At 41.2% G+C, this 17670-nt stretch overlaps 1 protein-coding gene across 3 annotated transcripts in view; it reads left to right on the forward strand.

Annotated features, from left to right (window-relative positions):
• The window catches only part of RRAS2 (RAS related 2), a 45488-nt gene that overhangs the window by 22488 nt on the left and 5330 nt on the right, over window positions 1-17670 (forward strand). For 2 of the 3 annotated variants that reach the window (XM_082317026.1, XM_082317028.1), the window contains exons 2-4: window positions 9886-9973; window positions 10718-10820; window positions 13163-13271. In XM_082317026.1, coding sequence (XP_082173152.1) covers window positions 9886-9973; window positions 10718-10820; window positions 13163-13271 — 300 coding nt within the window. The remainder of the gene's footprint in view (window positions 1-9885; window positions 9974-10717; window positions 10821-13162; window positions 13272-17670) is intronic. The other variant, XM_082317027.1, reaches the window with a different exon arrangement.

A 17670-nucleotide genomic window follows, 5' to 3' on the forward strand; every position in this document is an offset into this window, starting at 1 on the left:
GACTTTACTTCTGCCCCACCAGGGGATTTTTTTGAGTAACCTTACTTTCTTTTCACTTATATCTATAGTCCCCATTATCTGGTTATACACATATCCTAAAATCAGATATGCACTTTTTAAAAGATATCATGGGCTTCTTGAGGTAGAAACTGAGTTTGTCCTAAAGAGCTTGTGTGAGCTACTATGTTGAAAACTGTCTGAACCTGATAAAATTTTATGGGTGAAAAGATAGTATGTAGCTAATATTTTAAACATTCCTTGAATTGCAAGTGGCCAAGATCAGGAAGATGAAGTACTTCCTGCATTCATAGCTGTTGCACGTACTTACTGTGAAGCAAAAATGAAATTAAGACTCATCTACACTTGCAGCATGGAGTACATTTTTAGTCAGACATGTTTCAACTTGAGGAATTGCATAGCCGCCTTCAAAGAACTTTGTAGGTGCTTATTGGCATTAAAAGGCATTAATTCAAGGCATTACAAAGAAGCCTTAACAGACGGTGAAAGTGTACATTCTCTGATTTTGAGTAATGAAAATGCATCATCAGGAAGTATTCAGGAGGCCAAAGTTTAATGCATGTATTGCCTGCAACAGGTCTCTGTGTGATTGTACTTGGTGTTTGGTGTGGTTTGATTTTGAGAAATTTGAGAATTGCAAGTTGGAGGCAAATGTTCACAGGTTCGTGAGCTGCTAATATCGAGTTGATGTACAGTGTGGAGAGCTGTAAGCTAGTAGCTGAAAGAAGATGTAAGCACAGTACAGATTCAGTTTGAGTTTAAAATGGGAAAGCTGTTTAAAAAAAAAAAGTATCAATCTGCTGTTTTTAAGGACGATAGTATTTAAAAAGATGTTCACATGCGTTTCAAAATATATATGAAAAAAACCAAAACACTCTCATCAGTATTCTTGTAATATGCATGTAACCAGTACCCACTCTGTCCATAATTCAAGTGTTGAGGCTGCATTAACACTTTACAAGAGTTACCCTAACATATGTTTAAGCTTGACAGAATGATAGCAAAAAGGCATGTGATCTTTTTCAATAAAGTAGTTGTAATAGCTTTATTCTTTAAACCTCTATGACTTGAGCGTGCGTTGAGAGACTACCTTAGTTCTGTTTCAAAGACACTTTCTTTTCCCCAAGCGAATCTGCTGTTTCTGGGTGGATTCTTATTTTTTTCACAGAATCTTGAAATTATCTGTTTAGCAGTTAAAAACTCTCCGCATTTCTACCTGTAAGCTTGAGCTGTTTTGCAAATCGTGCCGTGGGTGCCAGTTTTGCCAGAGAAAAGAAGGGAGATTCTTTCCTGTGCTGCTGCAGCCCAGGCGGGGTCGGAGAAGGCAAAGCTGCTTTATTATAAGTAGCTATTAGGGGAAGGCCAGAAACTAAAAAGACAGTTTTTTACGAGTGTTGAAAGATGGATGTTCCCTTTCAGAGTACAGAACTCAGTTTGATTTCAGTCTTTTATCTTCCTGAGTCTTAGTCCACGTGTGACCTGCACAATAATTTGATGCTCCAGAACCAGTGTGGCTCTTAAATCCCAAATGCGAGTCTGTCCTGCTGAACTGTGGATGACATCTGTGGAATTTCCTAGCGTGTGGCTATCTAGAGAAACATCATTGGAAACAAGTGTGTTTATGGCTACAAAGTTCAAGTGTTCATTTAAGAAATAGAAAGATCAAAGGTGCATAGACAGAATTCAGATATGTGTATTAGTCTTTAGATGAGGATGCTTTACTCTCTATACCCTTTCTCCCCTTGCTCCCCACATTCTAACTGCTGTTTCCCAACACCTGTGAGGGAAGCAAAGTTAGTTTTGTTTTCAGGTACTTTGGGTAGCGACCACAACAAAGCCTATAAAGAAAAGAGCTGTGTTATATTTGGCTATGTGCAATAAATATGCCTGTGCACTGAACACAGATTTCCCAATAGTTTTGTTTTTCTGGTGTGCTTGTTCAGTGATCACTGTATATGGAAGGGCAGGGAGTGGAGAGAGGGAAAGAGAGAATATGTGGCCGTATAATAGGAGTAACTCATGCGTTTTTAGTGTTTCCAGACCAAGCACAAGCTCTCAACAATCCTTGCATTGCATAAAAAAAGTTAAGGGGAAGACTTACCTATATTTAACCAAGTCAGATGTTTGTTTTTGTAACCTACCATATCTCATTCAGAATTTAAGATTTGTATATCTCCCGACTTCAAATTGTGTTGAGGGATAGTCTAATGGATGCACTCTGAGGCCACCATGGGTTATTCAAGAACTTTGCATTCTCTGTTACGATTTTATTATTTAACAGAACCATTAAGATTTGATTAAGCATGTACTTAATCATAAATATCAGTGTTATATGCAATGTTAGTTCTTCAGGAACAAATAAAAGAATTTTTCAACTTGTGTATGAATTTCCAAAGGGTTTAGCTTGTATATGCCTCACAGCATCTTTCTTTTACTATAACCTCCTTTGGTTTAATCCTCTTCTCTCTTTGTGTCTCGGTTTTCACTGTTCATGAAATTAAGTGTTTCACATCACCGGATAATTGCAGTAACTGTAGTTACAAATGACATTTGTTTCCCTGGATAGCCATAACAATGCTGGCAGTATACATTAGAACAGCTGGAAGTAGTGGAAATTGAGGGAAGCATCATTGATTGCTTACAAGTGCTGACTATCTTTTAATTTATATTTATTGGAAGAAAGGAACAGGTGCTCTTACTGTTTGTATAATTAAAAGTAAGTAACTTAAAGATTTGTATTAGTATGGGATAACTGGAAGAGGATACTCCTGGCCTTCGTGGTATGATCCAGTGTTTTATTCATTATCTCTGCAGTTTGGTCTTTATCAGCGTATCTAGACCTTCGGTCCCCCACTCTCCCCAATGTTCAACACCAAAATACTTCCCCTTGTTCTACAAAGTGTGACTATTTATGCCAGCAAAGCATGCTCAATGCTATCTCAAGCACTTCTGTTTAAAGCGATGCTGGCTTGCTGTGGGTAGCTCCTGCAGTTTTGTGGTATCGTTTTGTGCAGTGCCTGCGTCCTTTGCAGAGGTGGCACTCCCTGTTGTCGACCCTAGCAGCATTGATCTTCTCCCCCAACACCAACCAATTTAGACCTGTGTGGAAATACCAGGTCCTAGTGAACCACCTGCTCTCGGGGAGGTATATGCTAGCCTTTGACAAGCTTGTTAAATACTTATCAGTGGTGTGCTTTGTTTGTTTGTTTTTCCTGTGACTGAAGTACATGGGGCTCTGCAAAATACTAAATTTGTATGCTTTGCTGTGTCTGTTCCTTTATTCTGGAATGCAGTCTGGGTTTAAGTTTGCTTCCAGAAGTTGGTTCAGGTTTTTTCCTGCATGTTTCCCTTGTTTGCTAGGCAGCCAACTCAAATATTTTGAAAGAAATTACTTGAGGAGCCTCCTTTCTTGTATGAAAGGAGGTTCTTCAGTTAATCTTTTCAGGTGCTGAGGCCCTAGCAGCTGCTTTGCTTAATTACCGGTTCTGCTGGGCAGGTTGGTTCTGGATCCGGGCCAGCGTAGTGCTTGAGTGAGGTGACAGGTTACTGCCACCCGTCCTCTAGGAACATGTCTGTGGTGACATTGAACCTGTTTGTGCTCCTCTAGGCACAGGGACGGAAATGTAGATTAAAACCCCTTGAAAGGGTCTCTAACCTCCTCTGCAGCCTGGAGGAGGGCACAATGTGATGCTGTGGTCATGTTAGTATAGATTTGGCTGCTGTGTCACTCTTAGGTAGAAGAGCTGAAGGCAGAGGCTGTAAGATTTCCATGGGCGGTAAAGCAGTGAAGATTCCAAACTGATTTATGTAGTCAGTTATTTAGATCTTAATTCATGGTCTGAGAAAGCTTTTACTATGTTGCCAAGTACCTCAAACAGAAAGGTGTTTGCTTATGGTCCTACTAACTGGCCAGGGCACTAGAGTTCTGGTCTTAAACTCTGGCACTGACTTTGTCTATGACTTGGAACAAACATCAGAAATACTAATTTACATGAAGAAAGTTATTTAAAAGAGAACTTGGTCAGATTTCAGTCTTTTTCTGAATTAAGTCTTTCTGATCTGATCAATGTGGTGTGTACCAGGGCTGTAGCCGATAGTGTTGTTTGTTCTATGCCCATGGTGTGAAGACATGCTACTACAGATCCTGAATGGGACTTTACATCCACGAGTGGGACAGAAGCAGACAAATGTTATTGGTGAAGTGCGGAGGAAACGAGGAAGAAGCTAGAAAAGAGATAATAATGTTAGTGGTAGTCAAAGGAGAAACTGCCAAAAGAAATATTCTGTCAAGTAGCATTTACAACCTAGGAGATGTCTTGGGATCATGTATTTCAGGTATTTGGGAACGTACTCAAGTCTGCAGCTGATGCTTTGGTGTGTAGCATTCACCAGCATGTTTGGTTTAAGTTCTGACTTACAAATTATAGCTGGGAAGGATTTTTGGGGCTATTTGCAATGCTGAAATTGTAGATGTTATTTAAATCCAGAGCTGGTCTGTAACTTCAGCTGGAGGGTGGAAACCCTTCTATTTCCTTGCCTCCACTGGGTTGAAACCAGAAATTTAAACATGTGGAAAAAATTTAAATAAGCAACTAGTGACTCTTTGAAATATTAAGTGTATATTTAGTAAATATGAATGGAGATTATAGACACAGCAAGGATGAATATATATTTTGGCAGGTACCACTCATTTAACGTACTCATAGTGGTGTGCTTTCACTGTGCTGGGCTGCCTTTTGCTGTGTGCTCTTCAAGCTTTGTGTAAAGGTAAAAAGCAGCACATTATGCAACCAGCTTATGGACTGCAGCTTATAGCAGCTCCCTGTTGACAGCATCTGACTTCTCTCTCTCGTTAAAACTTAGATGTTGGTGCAAAAGAAAGTAATTCAGTGGCTTTCCAGCTTGTGGACTGTTGATGACCTTATGAAGAGTAAATAAGAGAAGCTGCATAAGAGCTGTGAAACTTCACAGGGGGTTCTCCATCTTTCCATGTAAGATGTCTTCACTTAGGTAGCTGTTTTTATTAATTTATGGAGTGGGACTTGTGAGCTTGTAAGCGAGTCCAGCTAATGGAGGAATTCCCTTACGTGTATTAAAGGCAGCCTAACCAAGGGGAAAGATGATAAACTGAAAGCAGATTTTTCACACATTCTCCTTGCCAAAAGACTTGAGTGATTGCAATAATGATTTAAGGATTACTGTTACCTTAAATGGAGAAAGACTGCTAGAGCAGTGTTCAGTATAGTAGTGTCATCGTTCCCGAGCACCACAAGTAGAAACTCCTGCGAAGGTCAGGAGATTGCGTTTGAAATACGTTTTAAGATGACAAGTGTGTGTATAGGAAGAGATTGTGGTGGTGGGTTGCCCAGTTGCAAGTGATGTAGGTGGTATGGGGATGGTGGTGTTGGTTGCTTGTTTTTTGTTTTGTTTTGGGTTTTTTTTTCCTTCCACTCTGCAAAAGTGCTTGTATCCTTGGCAGGCTTTCCCATCTCTGGACTTGATTGCCTCAGCAGTCTTAGAAAGAGGAAACCTAGAAAACTTGTTGCGTAATATTTTGGGTAAATCAAATGGTTGATGAGAGTACTGGGCTTGGCTCCTCATTTCCCTTCTAGGAGGTGGGTGGAAAGAGCCTTGCTTTGCTAGTGATTAAGGGAGTGGTGTAACACAAGAGCATGTTCAAGTTACTATCTTCATAGAAGAAATTTAGTTTCTTCTAATTATTTCCTGCAGGCAGTGGCCAACTGCAGTGTAGCCAAGCAAATGAGACTTACTCCTCCAATTTGTCATAGAAACTCAACTGCTCCTAGAAGAGTGGATCTGGCAACCTGGTCTGTAACGGGTCACCCTAGAGAGGGCTCCAGTGTGTTTCGTACCAGCTGGCATCTGAGAGACCTGCTGTAGCTTTCTAGTATTTTGTAGTTTAGCAGGGCAACTGCTTTGGAGCGTTAGGGCTTGCACAGACAACTTTCGTAAAGGAGACAGTAGTAGGCAGGCCCGGGTATTCAAACACTGTGGCATCACACAGCATTGCTGTGCTAAGCGTGTGCGTGCTCCTCTAATTTGTCTGGACTTGGTATCAGTTTAAAACCAGTAGGTTGGCAGTGGTTTGCATCTGCTGAAATTGCACTCATGTTAGTCTTTTAAGCAGTTCTGCGACAAACTCCTTGACTTCTACAAAGCTACTTACACTGGTGTATGGTCTTGGGCTTGCTGGGTGTGCAGGAACCCTCCAACCATTGCAGGATGGCATTCAGAATTCAAGGTACAGCCTCATGGGGTATTTCAGGATATGCTCTGCCATCCCGTAATTCTTTAAACACTGACTGTACAGCAGCAGTAAGGTCCATTTCTGCTCAGATTGATAAATACTGCATCTGCTACACCTAGTTTTTGTAAATCAACCCTGACTAAGGCCTGCAAGCTGCAGTTGATGTGCCCCCTGTGGCAAATAGTCCCAGTGCAATTTGGGAAGACTCCTTCAAGACCAACAGCTATTTCAGGCACATTAGTTTTGTCCAGCGCCTTTAGGCAAACCACAGCGCTAATTGCCTTGCAAACCTCTCCTGTAGTGGCTGTGACAGCAAATTTGGCAGCACAGCTCCATGGGAGGGAAGAAATTGCTCGTAAGAGGCTTGTTAAATGGGGGAGCTCTGGCATCTGCTCATTCTGAATTTGAGATGTGGCTGATGCTGGATCAGGGCGACTTAGTCTTGTTGCCTTTTTTGAGGGAGGACCAGTGTTGCGTGTCTGTGTACGTAGTCTGGCACTCTCGCTTTGTGTGTAGTTTCCTTTTTTTAAACAAACAAACAAAAAAAAGGAACCAAAAAGGGTAGAGGGAATTGCAGAAATGCCCTGGAGATTACAGAACATGCTGCAGTTCTTGGCCCTTGGACAGATAATAAGGAAAATATGAAGAATGCCTCTGAGATTATTACGGTTTTCTTTTTCTGACTGCTCTCAGTGAAAAATATTGCCCTTGTTGGATATAAACTTGTGGCTTTAGGTGGTCTGCTGATTCATGAGAATGAAATAAATTGATTCCAAGTTCTCCCTTTTATTTAAAACTTGGCATACTTTACTGCTTTATAGATGTAAAGGGTCAGACAGTAACTTTGAGTTCTGCAGGGCAGAGAAATGAAAGTTGTAGCTGGAGAGGCATAGGGAGTAACTTCAAAGTGTATGTTTTATCTTCCAAATCAGAATCCTGAATTTCTAGATATGCTGATAGCGACACCATGTTTTAGTTGCCTAATGTTTTTTTTTTTTGTAAATACCACTTTCTGTTTCCTTAATGAAACACAGAACTTAAATACCCTTCCTTGTGATCTTTCCTTCTAAAGTCAGATTCTGTAAATGATTCTATTTACACATTTGTACGTTCACATAAGTGAATTTCTCTTCCATCTTTCAAAGCTTCTTAAAGGCTGCAGAGGACTTGAGACCTAATTTAGAATTATGAATAAATTCATTCCTCCAGAAGTCCATTCTTACACTCCTGGATAATGCTTTTGGAGTCATGGATACAGGTAAAAGAAAAGACAAGAACAGTTTTGAAGGCTGTGTTTTTTCCTCTAAATCTTCAGAGAAGCAAGGTAAAGGGACAACTTGTAGTTGGAACAGCATCTTCAGGGGTCTTGTTCCGTGGTGAGGTGTTTTGCTGTCTGCAAATAGGCACTCTTCTGCTGAAAAACTTGACGTTTGTTTGTGTGCTCCATTTAGGATCCCATGCCTGTTGGCTTGTTTGAATTTTTTTGGTGGGGGGTTGTTTGGGGGGTTTTTGTTTTGTGTGGGTGGGGTTTTGGGGAGTGTTGGGGGGGGGGGTGCTTAGCCTGGGTGAATGTTCTAAAACAAGGGAGAAAGCATTTCTTATCCAGAAATGAGTAACTTACATGAAACACGGTGAGAAAGGAGTGAATTGTAGCATCTCTTGTGTCACAGGTATCTGGTGGGATAGATTGCTAGGATTTTATCCTCCTCAGAGAGGAACATGGTTGTTTTAATGTTATTGCTACATAAAGGTGGCTGCTTACACAGTGATGCCGTTGATGCAGAGCGACTGAGACTACTGTGTAGGTGTATCCTGAGAGGACAGTTTACTAATGTCTACTTAAAATGCAAAGGAGATATGCAGAGCTGTTTGGTGTCTCTGCTCTAGGGGTCAGCAGTTTTTCAGTATGGTGCCAGGTCGAAATGAACGGTTCAACAGCAACCTGTACATACTCTACCTGTAGCCAACTGCATGATGGTGAGGTTGTGGTATATGAGCATAGGTTATATATAGTATATACAGCTGGTAAAGTGTGTTAAAACTGGTGATGCGTTCCTCCCAATAAGGCAGCCGCAGCTCAGTGGATGAGCGCTGCTGGGGAGTCCATGCTGTTAAACCAGAAACCTGGCGCGGACATGTCCAAATGGTGGGAGTCAGCTGGGTGCAGTCAGGACAAAGTACTGCAGCCGGCCCTCGTGGGCACCCCCAGATTGAGACTGGGCAAGAACAAATAGAATCACATTAATAAAACTGTATCTTCAGGAACAGAGTTAACTATGATCCGCACTGACAGTGATGTGTCTGGAGAAGGTTAGTGGGCTAGTGCTGTAATTTCAGTTATTTCTTTTTTCTTGTTTGTTTTCCCTACCATGACATCTGTTAACTTGATTTTGGTAATTTTTTCAGTGAGAACTATTAATTTTGACGTGAATAAGGAGATGCACCTTATTTTTGGTGATATCTTGTTACTGCGAGAACACCACCCCCCTTTTCTTGCTTCCTAGGAGCCAATATTTAATTTTAAAGCATTCCTATTTCCTTACTGGCTTACAGAACTGAATAACGAACTCCTTCAGTTCCTGTGGCATTCATCTGGGTGCGTACATGCCCAATGTGCTTGATTTCTGAACAGTCAGGATAGTACACACCCCCAGTGCCCACTGCATTGAGCGCAGAGGGGGAGGAATTTGATCAGAGTTCAGACTTGTTATGCCAATGTGCTTTAGTTTTGGGTGAAGATAACTTTGCTATGACTGCATGCAAGCTAAAAATTCATCCTTTGAAATCTAAACGTGTTGTCTTCGGATAGTATTGTTACCCCAGCATTCAGTACCAGGTCACCCAGTCTCTAGAAAAGTGTGCCAGAATGTGCTTCGCTCTGCGGTTTGGGTACGGACTGGCAGTATCTGGTAGAGCCTTGTTCTTAGGCAATGGGTGACACAGGCGTTTCGTGGCTTATTCTGCTTTCAGGAGTTGTCTTTTTGGAGGGTGTCTGTGCTTAAAGTCATTAAAACCAGGAGAGAAATCCTGGGAACAAGGACGATCCAGTCAACTTTATTCAGCTCACAAACTAAGTGCCACTTGTGCTGCGTGGAGCTGTTGCTAGAAATTGTTATAAAACTGCTAGAGAATTCTAGAAACAGCTGGGAAAATCCTGGCGCTTCATAGCATTTACTGGCTCTGGGAGCGGGGGAGGAAATCTTGGAAACTTTTGAGAATTCCAGAAAAACTTTTAAACCCTACCAGAAGTTCAGAGAAACGTAGCAGTTTCTAGAGACCTTAAAAGCCACTAGAAACTAAAAGTTTCTAGGGATTCTTGCTGGGAAATTCTAGGAGTTACCAGAAATCTCTAGAAAATGCTAGAAATTCCGTGGGAACCCAGTAAATTCAGTGCCTCTGCTAGTAACTTCTAAAATTTACGAGCATTTACTAGGAATAGGGAAGCAGTTACCTGCTGTCTTTTTGGATAAAGTGGCAAGCGGTTGTACACGGGTAAAACCTGCTCATCTTCCCCAAGCTGTCAAGCGTACAGTTTAACATCTTATTTGAGTGTCCTGTATGTGCTTGTCTCACACACAAACTTGTTTTATTTTCTGCAGTCCTATTTTGTTACGGATTATGATCCAACAATTGAAGACTCCTACACCAAGCAATGTGTGATAGATGAAAGAGCTGCGCGCTTGGACAGTAAGTAGCCTGGCTAAAGCATGGTACTAACAGCCTGTAGCTGTCGGTGCCTGTGTTTACATCTGTATGCATAAAATGTAATGCAGGTAAACAACTGTGGAGCGTCCGGTTTTTATGTAAGTGTGCGGCTGATAAAAGCTACCTACCTTTGTTTTATTAATGAGATACCCAGCATTTGAAGTGCTTATGCCTTACGTATGTGTAAGTGTCTCTCTTTAAAGTAAGTTGGTCATTTTTTTTAAAGAATTATTCCCAAAGCCTTAGTGCCAACAAAACTAGGAGAATATATATAACTCCTGGCAGTTACCTGGGTGACATGGTGGAATGAAAAACACATTGCTTGGCTGTTGTGTGCTGCCTCTCCCAAGTGCAATATAAATGCTTTGTTCCAAAAGTTTCAGTTCTCCCTTATCAGTGACTTCTTTAAGGACAAACCAGCAGGCATCCCAACCCCCATCCCCAAGTCTCTCTAAGCATTTTCCAGCTGTTTCAGCTGGTTGTGAATTAGCAAAAGTCCACCAAACTTTGTTGTTCAGTTTGTTTGGTAGGTCTTGAATTGTTTAGTCAGTCCAAGAACTTGTTGGGAATCAGCAAAAATCCAACTATCTGTGAAAAGTGAGTTCTGCTTAGTTACGATGTACAGGAGGGGCTCTCGCAGTATCCTATTAGGAAGGATTTTTTTTTTTCCTCAGTCTATACTCTGAGAACATGAACTGTAGTGATCAATGTTTTGCTTATGTTCAGTTCTGGATACAGCAGGACAAGAAGAATTTGGAGCCATGCGTGAACAGTACATGAGGACAGGGGAGGGTTTTCTGCTTGTTTTCTCAGTCACTGATAGAGGAAGGTAAGCCTGATGTCAAGTTATTAAAACAAACAAGTTGTAATTAATCTTAAATTGCTGCTTATCCTTTATTGAAATAATCTCAAATAGAAACATTAAGTATGTGTCCACTCTTCGATTCTGTGGTGTGATGCTCTTTCAGCACTGATGAAAACCCGTTTTAAACCATTCACTTATTGAAAGTGTCTGCTGTCTCTTGTAATAGGTGACTTGAAAGCATACACAAAAAACCAACTCTATTCAAGCATTTCGTTACAGTCCAGAATACTAGTTTTCTGGAAGTGACAGAAATTTAAACTAGGGGCGACATGCTATAATGTCTGATCAGTTCTTAGAAATATCCCCTTGCCATGTGCTTGTCAGTGTTGAGTGGCTGGCTCTGGATTTCTGAATGGGTGTATCCAATTCAGGGTATGTCTCTGCACTCTTCTGCAGGCAGTGCTCACTCTGCTTGCTCCCATGAATTGACTGGAACCTGCATAACTGATTGACTGCAGAGTTGAGATGAAAACATCTTTTTAGGAGCTCATGGAGCTTGGTCAGGTAGCTCCTGATCATTGTAAGAGCAGGAAATTCTCATGTATATACAGACAATCACTTAATATTTTGGCTGTGATCTTCCTTCATTGAGCTTATCAGACATGCAGTAATGAAGGAGAAGTGCTCAGGGATCTGTCTTCCCACTTGTTTCAAGTTGCAACAGAAGAGCAATGAAATGACAAATTTGTCTGATCCGCGCCCCCCCCCCCCCCCCCCCCCATTTCAATCTAGGCTCTACTAAGTTACTTCTGATCTTATTAACAGCTCTATTTATAATGAGAATTAAGATAACTATTCTGTGGAGCATGACCATGTTTCCATTGGATCTGTATCTTACACTTAAGAATGCTGTTAAATGTATAAATTCATCTTGATGTACTGTCCAGAAGAGACTTACATTTCTGCTGGAGACCTGGGTCTGTGAATTTAAGACATACTGAGCACTTGTGTTAACATAAACATTTTTGCTACAGAGGACTGTAGATTTTTTTGAAGTCATCATGTGAACTCCTTGGTTTGTCTAAAAAAAAAAAAATCTTAACTTTTTGTTTGCTCTTCTAGCTAGGGGTCTGCATTGATTTTAAGCAGGTCTTGGCACATTAAACCTGCATATTGCTCTCCTCCTTTAAATCCTTCAAAGGTTTCTGAAGAGCAGAGTTTTCATTTTTGTTCTGATACCCCTTTGATTCAAGACTTACCTTGCCTGTCAATGAAGTATCTGCTAGCAGTTTCCGTCCTGCTTGTGTGGTGGAAAGTAATTCTGAAGCAAGAAGAAATCTAGATGACTTAGTTGGTAACTTTCAACTCTCTCCCTCTGGTTGCTGCAGACTTCTGAGCAGAGTATTAAAACAGCATATCTAAATAGAGGTCTAACTATGCTTAGTGGCATACTTTCCTTCTAGTTCACCTTTCTTCTGATTGCTCTATACGGATGAGGGGGATTGGCGTTGTCATGTCTGACTACGTAATTTTTTTTTAATGCAACTTTGTTACTGATTATCATCTTGCTATTCAATTTTAGTTTACAAATCTAAGTGTAAATGGTTTCAGACTATATGCCTGGAATTAAATACAGTGCTTGGGAAGTCTGTGCTCCAAAGGATATGTGATTGTCTGCAAGCATCTGTGCTGAAGCTCCTTATGTAGTGATGTAGCTTTAACAGTGTTTACTTGAAAGCAGTGATGATTCCCCCCACCCCCCCAAATCCTTGTTTAGGCCAGAATTAGCTTGTTTAATGTACTGTCCTTGGAGAAGCTTTCTGCTTTGCTCACCTTCCCTTAAGCACTGCTGGAATATTCCTTACTGCTTGAACAGCATCAGTACCTGGTATAACTTAGTTGGTAACTGGAAAGCTTTCTGGTCATTTAGCCCTGCCATTTTTCTGTTCAAGAAATAAAATTTTCCAGCTTTGATAGCTTCCTCCCAAAATTCCTAGAAGTAGCTGTGGAGGTTGCCAGCCGAAATACTGATCACCAGGGTCTCTAGACTGTAGCTTGAATATTCTAGCCAGAGTTGCATCCAGGTCCCTCTACATCGAGACACAGTAAGCGTTTAGCTTACCCTGCAGCCCCACCTAACTCCAGTGCATAGCACACTGTTAACGAGGATTTTTTTAGTGTGAGTGTTGAATGATTCTCTAACTGGTCATGCTGTGACAGTGGACTGTGTGGTGGAGTGCCTGCAGCTGTCTGCTTCTGTGGCATGGCAGGGCAAGTCTGAATAGGTGACTCATCGTTTCTGAACTTTTGCAGAACCTGAGAATCTATGAGTTAGTTCACTGATGCTCCACTTTATTCTTTTACAGTTTTGAAGAAATCTATAAGTTTCAGCGACAAATTCTTAGAGTGAAAGACCGCGATGAGTTTCCTATGATTCTAGTCGGGAATAAAGCAGATCTGGAGCACCAAAGACAGGTAATTCATTTGCTATGAGTTACTGCTTACTTTCTTCTAGAAACTTCACAGTTTTCCTTCCAAAAATAGAGTGGGAACAAGCAAAAAAAAAATAAAAAAAAATCATATCATACTGACTAATTCCAATGCAAGAAACACAACTACACTTAGTTTCTATACTTGAATCTTAGAAGCATGATGGCATTCCGCATACAGCACATCTGACTCAGTGGGGTTATGTTGAGACCAAATCTATTCACATACAGAGTTGAGAGCTTTCTGTCATGACTTGATTACTCAGGCATGAACGTGTCTAATTCCTCCGTTCTGTTACTCACCATAGTGCGCTGTGCCAAGCAGAGTGCATTCCAGCACTAGCTCTAATGATCCTGAGACTTCAGTGCTGTTGGTTTTACCGTTCACTGCTGTTATGTATAAATGAGTAGCCGTTCACTGTTTTCTGTTTGGCCAGTCATCTTCTGCATAACTGACTCAAAGCTTTGAAAAGTTGGAAGTACAGGAACACAGTTACTGTCCTATTTATGTACTTTAAAATTAAAAGCTTTGAAACTAGTAGATTTCAGCCTCACTTCTAATTGTAAGAGAGCTTAAAGATTTAGTTTAGAATGATTAAAAGAAGGAGCTTTAAATTTGTTTTCCCTATTTACTCTTGATTTTCATGAATTGAACTGATTTGAGCTGAGATGAGAATAATCTTACTACATCAGCAGGAAAGGAACAGGCATCAAACTTGTATTCTTCTTCAACTTATTTCAGGTGTTTAGTATTTTCTCCTGAGACAGTAAGATGACTCTTAAAGCTTGGTAGCAAACACATGATTGATTTTCATATGAGAGTAAACTAAGTATTACTAAAACTGCTGTAATTATTTTGAAAGTTTCACAAGGAAAACACAGCTTTAAACAAGAAGATATTCTCAGATTTGTGTACCAGGACATGACTTCGTTTCTGTCCAAAAGTGCTTGCATAGGTTTTGTTCTCTGCTAAATAAAATATTTTCTCTGTCAAAAAACAGTGGGTGGAACAAGAAAAAAAATAGGTTCAAAACAAATAACATGAAAGAGTTAAGTGGGTTAGTACATTGTTGTTGAATGAACTTCTTGAATACTACATAAAACCTTCAGTACAAAAAAGCTCCTGTTGAGTATTCTCCCTTGATTGTCACAGCCTCTTTACCCCAGAATCTGAGTAGAAAGGTCATAACAAAATTAAAACCTATGCTGAAAGATAATGTCTTAAGAGAAGTTTTCACAGAAGTAGCTCACAAACTCGTCAGAAGTAACTTCACGTGCTCACACATGCACAGAACTATCAGCCTGTCCTTGAGACAGAAGCGAAACTCTTTCACTCTTCAGTTACCATCATGTCCCCATCAAAATTCCCAAATGTAACCTTGCAGGTCCTGGAACATAATGTATGTTATCTCATGCACAAATGTTGGCATGGAAACCATGTAGGTGAAACTAAACTGTTTTGCAAACTGCAATTGCTGAAAGACAAACATCCATATGCTTTGAGAGGGAGATATCATCGCTGTCAGCCCCAGTTCTCAGAGGAGACCTGCAAATGTAGTTGATAATCCTGTAGATCCATTTCTAGAACAGTTATGAACTTTATTCTCTCTCCTCCACCCTCTTATTGTTACTACACAGCATCTGTTTCTTCCTTAAAGGAAGAGGTGCCTGTCACCTGTTCTCCTGCTAGTCCCTCTGTACCTGCTGCTTTTTCAGATGGTGATGGGCTGGTACACATTCAAGCTCAAAGCAGCTGTGTTCAGATTGCTTAACTTCATGATTTTGCTGCTTAAATCTGAGCACAAATAAAAGCATCTGTCCCCAAAAGCTTCTTTTGCTTTTTATGGCTACGTTAATTGCCCTAATTGATTAGATGCTGACAAGCATAACTTTTGGTACTATCATTCATGCAATTTACATGTAGATTTGTGAATCTCATCATAAGTTGGGGCTTAGACAACCTTCAGAAATGTAGCTGAAATTGCACTTCTAGGTTTGCTGAAACAGCTAGTTATGTGTTCTTAACTATTCCCTGCCCCTTCTCCCTGACGTGGTGTGTTTCAGTTGGCCTTAGGTCAGTCTGAAGGAATGGTTTGGGGACGCTGAGCTGACATAGTCAGTCCCCAGAAGGGAGAGGTTCCCCTCCCTCTTGACTTCACGTTCCCTCTCTTTCCTTTGCTGGCCCTAGCTCTCACTTGAAGGACTTTGTGAGTTGAATCATCTCTCTAGACGGAGAGAAAAACAGATGAGCTGGAATGGCTTTCTGGGACCTGTGTGAGTTAAATCAGCTTGCAGAAAGATTGAGTGCCAGCACTCGAAGCATGGGAAGGGGTGGGACTGTGGCTCGGAGCAGAGCAGGGAGGAGTTGGGGTGGGGGGAAGAAAGTGAGACCTCGCCTTTTGGCAGCAGCAAGCAGTTAGATGTTATCAGCTGCATGTTAAACGCAGCCAGAGCCTCTGCTTCATCGGTGGGGTTGCTTCTGCTCCATCACGTGACCTCTCGATGCAGGCATCCAGTCGGTGAGTTGGACCAGCTTGCTGATCTGGCTGAAAACTAGTCCTGCCACCACATCTCCCCAAGTACGGAAAAACTTCAGCCTGACGAGCAAGGTCATCCTGCTCTGGCTACAGGTTTGCTGCACAGGCAGCCGCGATGGGAGGTCTGGGGGCAAAGGCGAGAGTACTCCCTCACCTTGGTCAGGAGTGCTGGGGTCTTCCAGGCTGTAACTTGCAGGCAAAAACGTGAGAAGTGCTAGTCCTCTGCGCTTCTGCACTTTCAGTCCGCTGGTGTGTCAAACCTCATTTGTGTTACTCTGTAAACCTGGTCAGCCAGGCTAGCAGGTCGCACTGCGGTCCGCTTTCTTATCTGGCAGCTCTACAAGAAGTTGTCTTGCTCTTTTAAACTTGTTTAATCATAAATGTACATTTTTCAGCTTCAGAATTTAAGTAGCGTTTATAAAAATTCAGGAAGTTGGCTATGAGTTTTTAGAGCAAAACTGCTTGTACTAGGCGTCTGCTGCCTTTTCCTGAAGGACAGGAGGCAACTCAGTGAAATAAGGGAACACGCGCTACCTCTGAGAGTATAAGACTAAGTTAAAGGAAGTAGTTTAATGTGTGTTTTGATCGGCAAATGATACTCAATAGAATCAACACACAAATCTTCCTGAAGCCCAGAAGAGTTAAACATGTATGAAAGTTTTGGATGTCTCGAGGGTCTGACCGCACCTTTATGCAAGTAACTGTGTTTTGTAGTTGAGCGCAGTACAGAGTACTATATATAGGAGGCAAAGTCCTCAATACGTACACATTAGCTTGACAAAGAAAAATGAGTTATTAGAGGACAAGCAAGCATTAATTTTTAGAATGTCCTTGTATGAGAAGGAATAAAATTGCCAGCGTTTCCAGATTCCCCAATCAGTCACAGGTTGGTGACTGTGAAACTAAAACTGAAGCACCATCTCTCATTGCTCTTTCCTTAAAGTAAACGCTGCGTAGCAGTCTTTCTCTTAAATGGGTTAATTCCGTACAACTCAAACAACATTGGATGTTTATACAGTAAGACAATTCAGTAGAGCACCAGATGTTTTAGTAATAACCACTACTGATGGAGGAGCAGACTTGTCAGTGCAGGGTATGTACGACTTTTTGTAGATAACTGCTGGCTTAAACTGGGTCAAGTCTGATCATTCCCCAGATGGCAGGGTTTCAAGGAAAATCCAAGTTGCAACAGGAAAGTGCTTGGGTTTCATTAAATGTTAGTTTTTGCATCATGACTGAACTAATACAATGACCTAGTGCTAAGATCATCTGTGTTGCTAGATGCCTTTAAAGCAAGGTTTTAAAGAGGTCCATGTGACTTCAGTTTATGCACAGACAGAAGATGAGCAAAGCTGATGATCCCAGGCAAGCAGCCTTGTGCTTTGACCTTGATCAGCATCAGCCTAGATGCTACAAACAAGCAGTTAATATATTGGTTTTGCAGACTTGCTGCTTCACAAGTGGCTTGACCTGAGATGGCTTATTCCAAGGGGTGGATGGGTACAGGGACCTGGGTGGTGGCCTACCTGAATTCATTAACGTTTTCTTTTGGCCTTTGTCTTAACTATTGTGAACTTGTATGAAAGCGTGACAATAACTTCTTGAGGTAGTAGATTTTATGGCCATCAGTGATGTTATCACAGATGGACTGTACCCTCAGGTCTTCCCATGGCTTGCCTGATTTTGAGCTTTATAGATAACTAGCCATCAGGCATCTGATGCAGTATCTGAATACAGCAAGTCAGTCTGAATATGTGTCCGTGCTTCATAACCACAATTTTTGTGTACCAGAGTGACCTTTCATATGAGAATGTGGACAAAATAGAATTAGTGGACAGTGAACTACCC

The sequence above is a fragment of the Platalea leucorodia genome, assembly GCF_965183815.1.
Source record: "Platalea leucorodia genome assembly, chromosome: 7".
Classification (NCBI taxonomy): Eukaryota; Metazoa; Chordata; class Aves; order Pelecaniformes; family Threskiornithidae; genus Platalea; species Platalea leucorodia.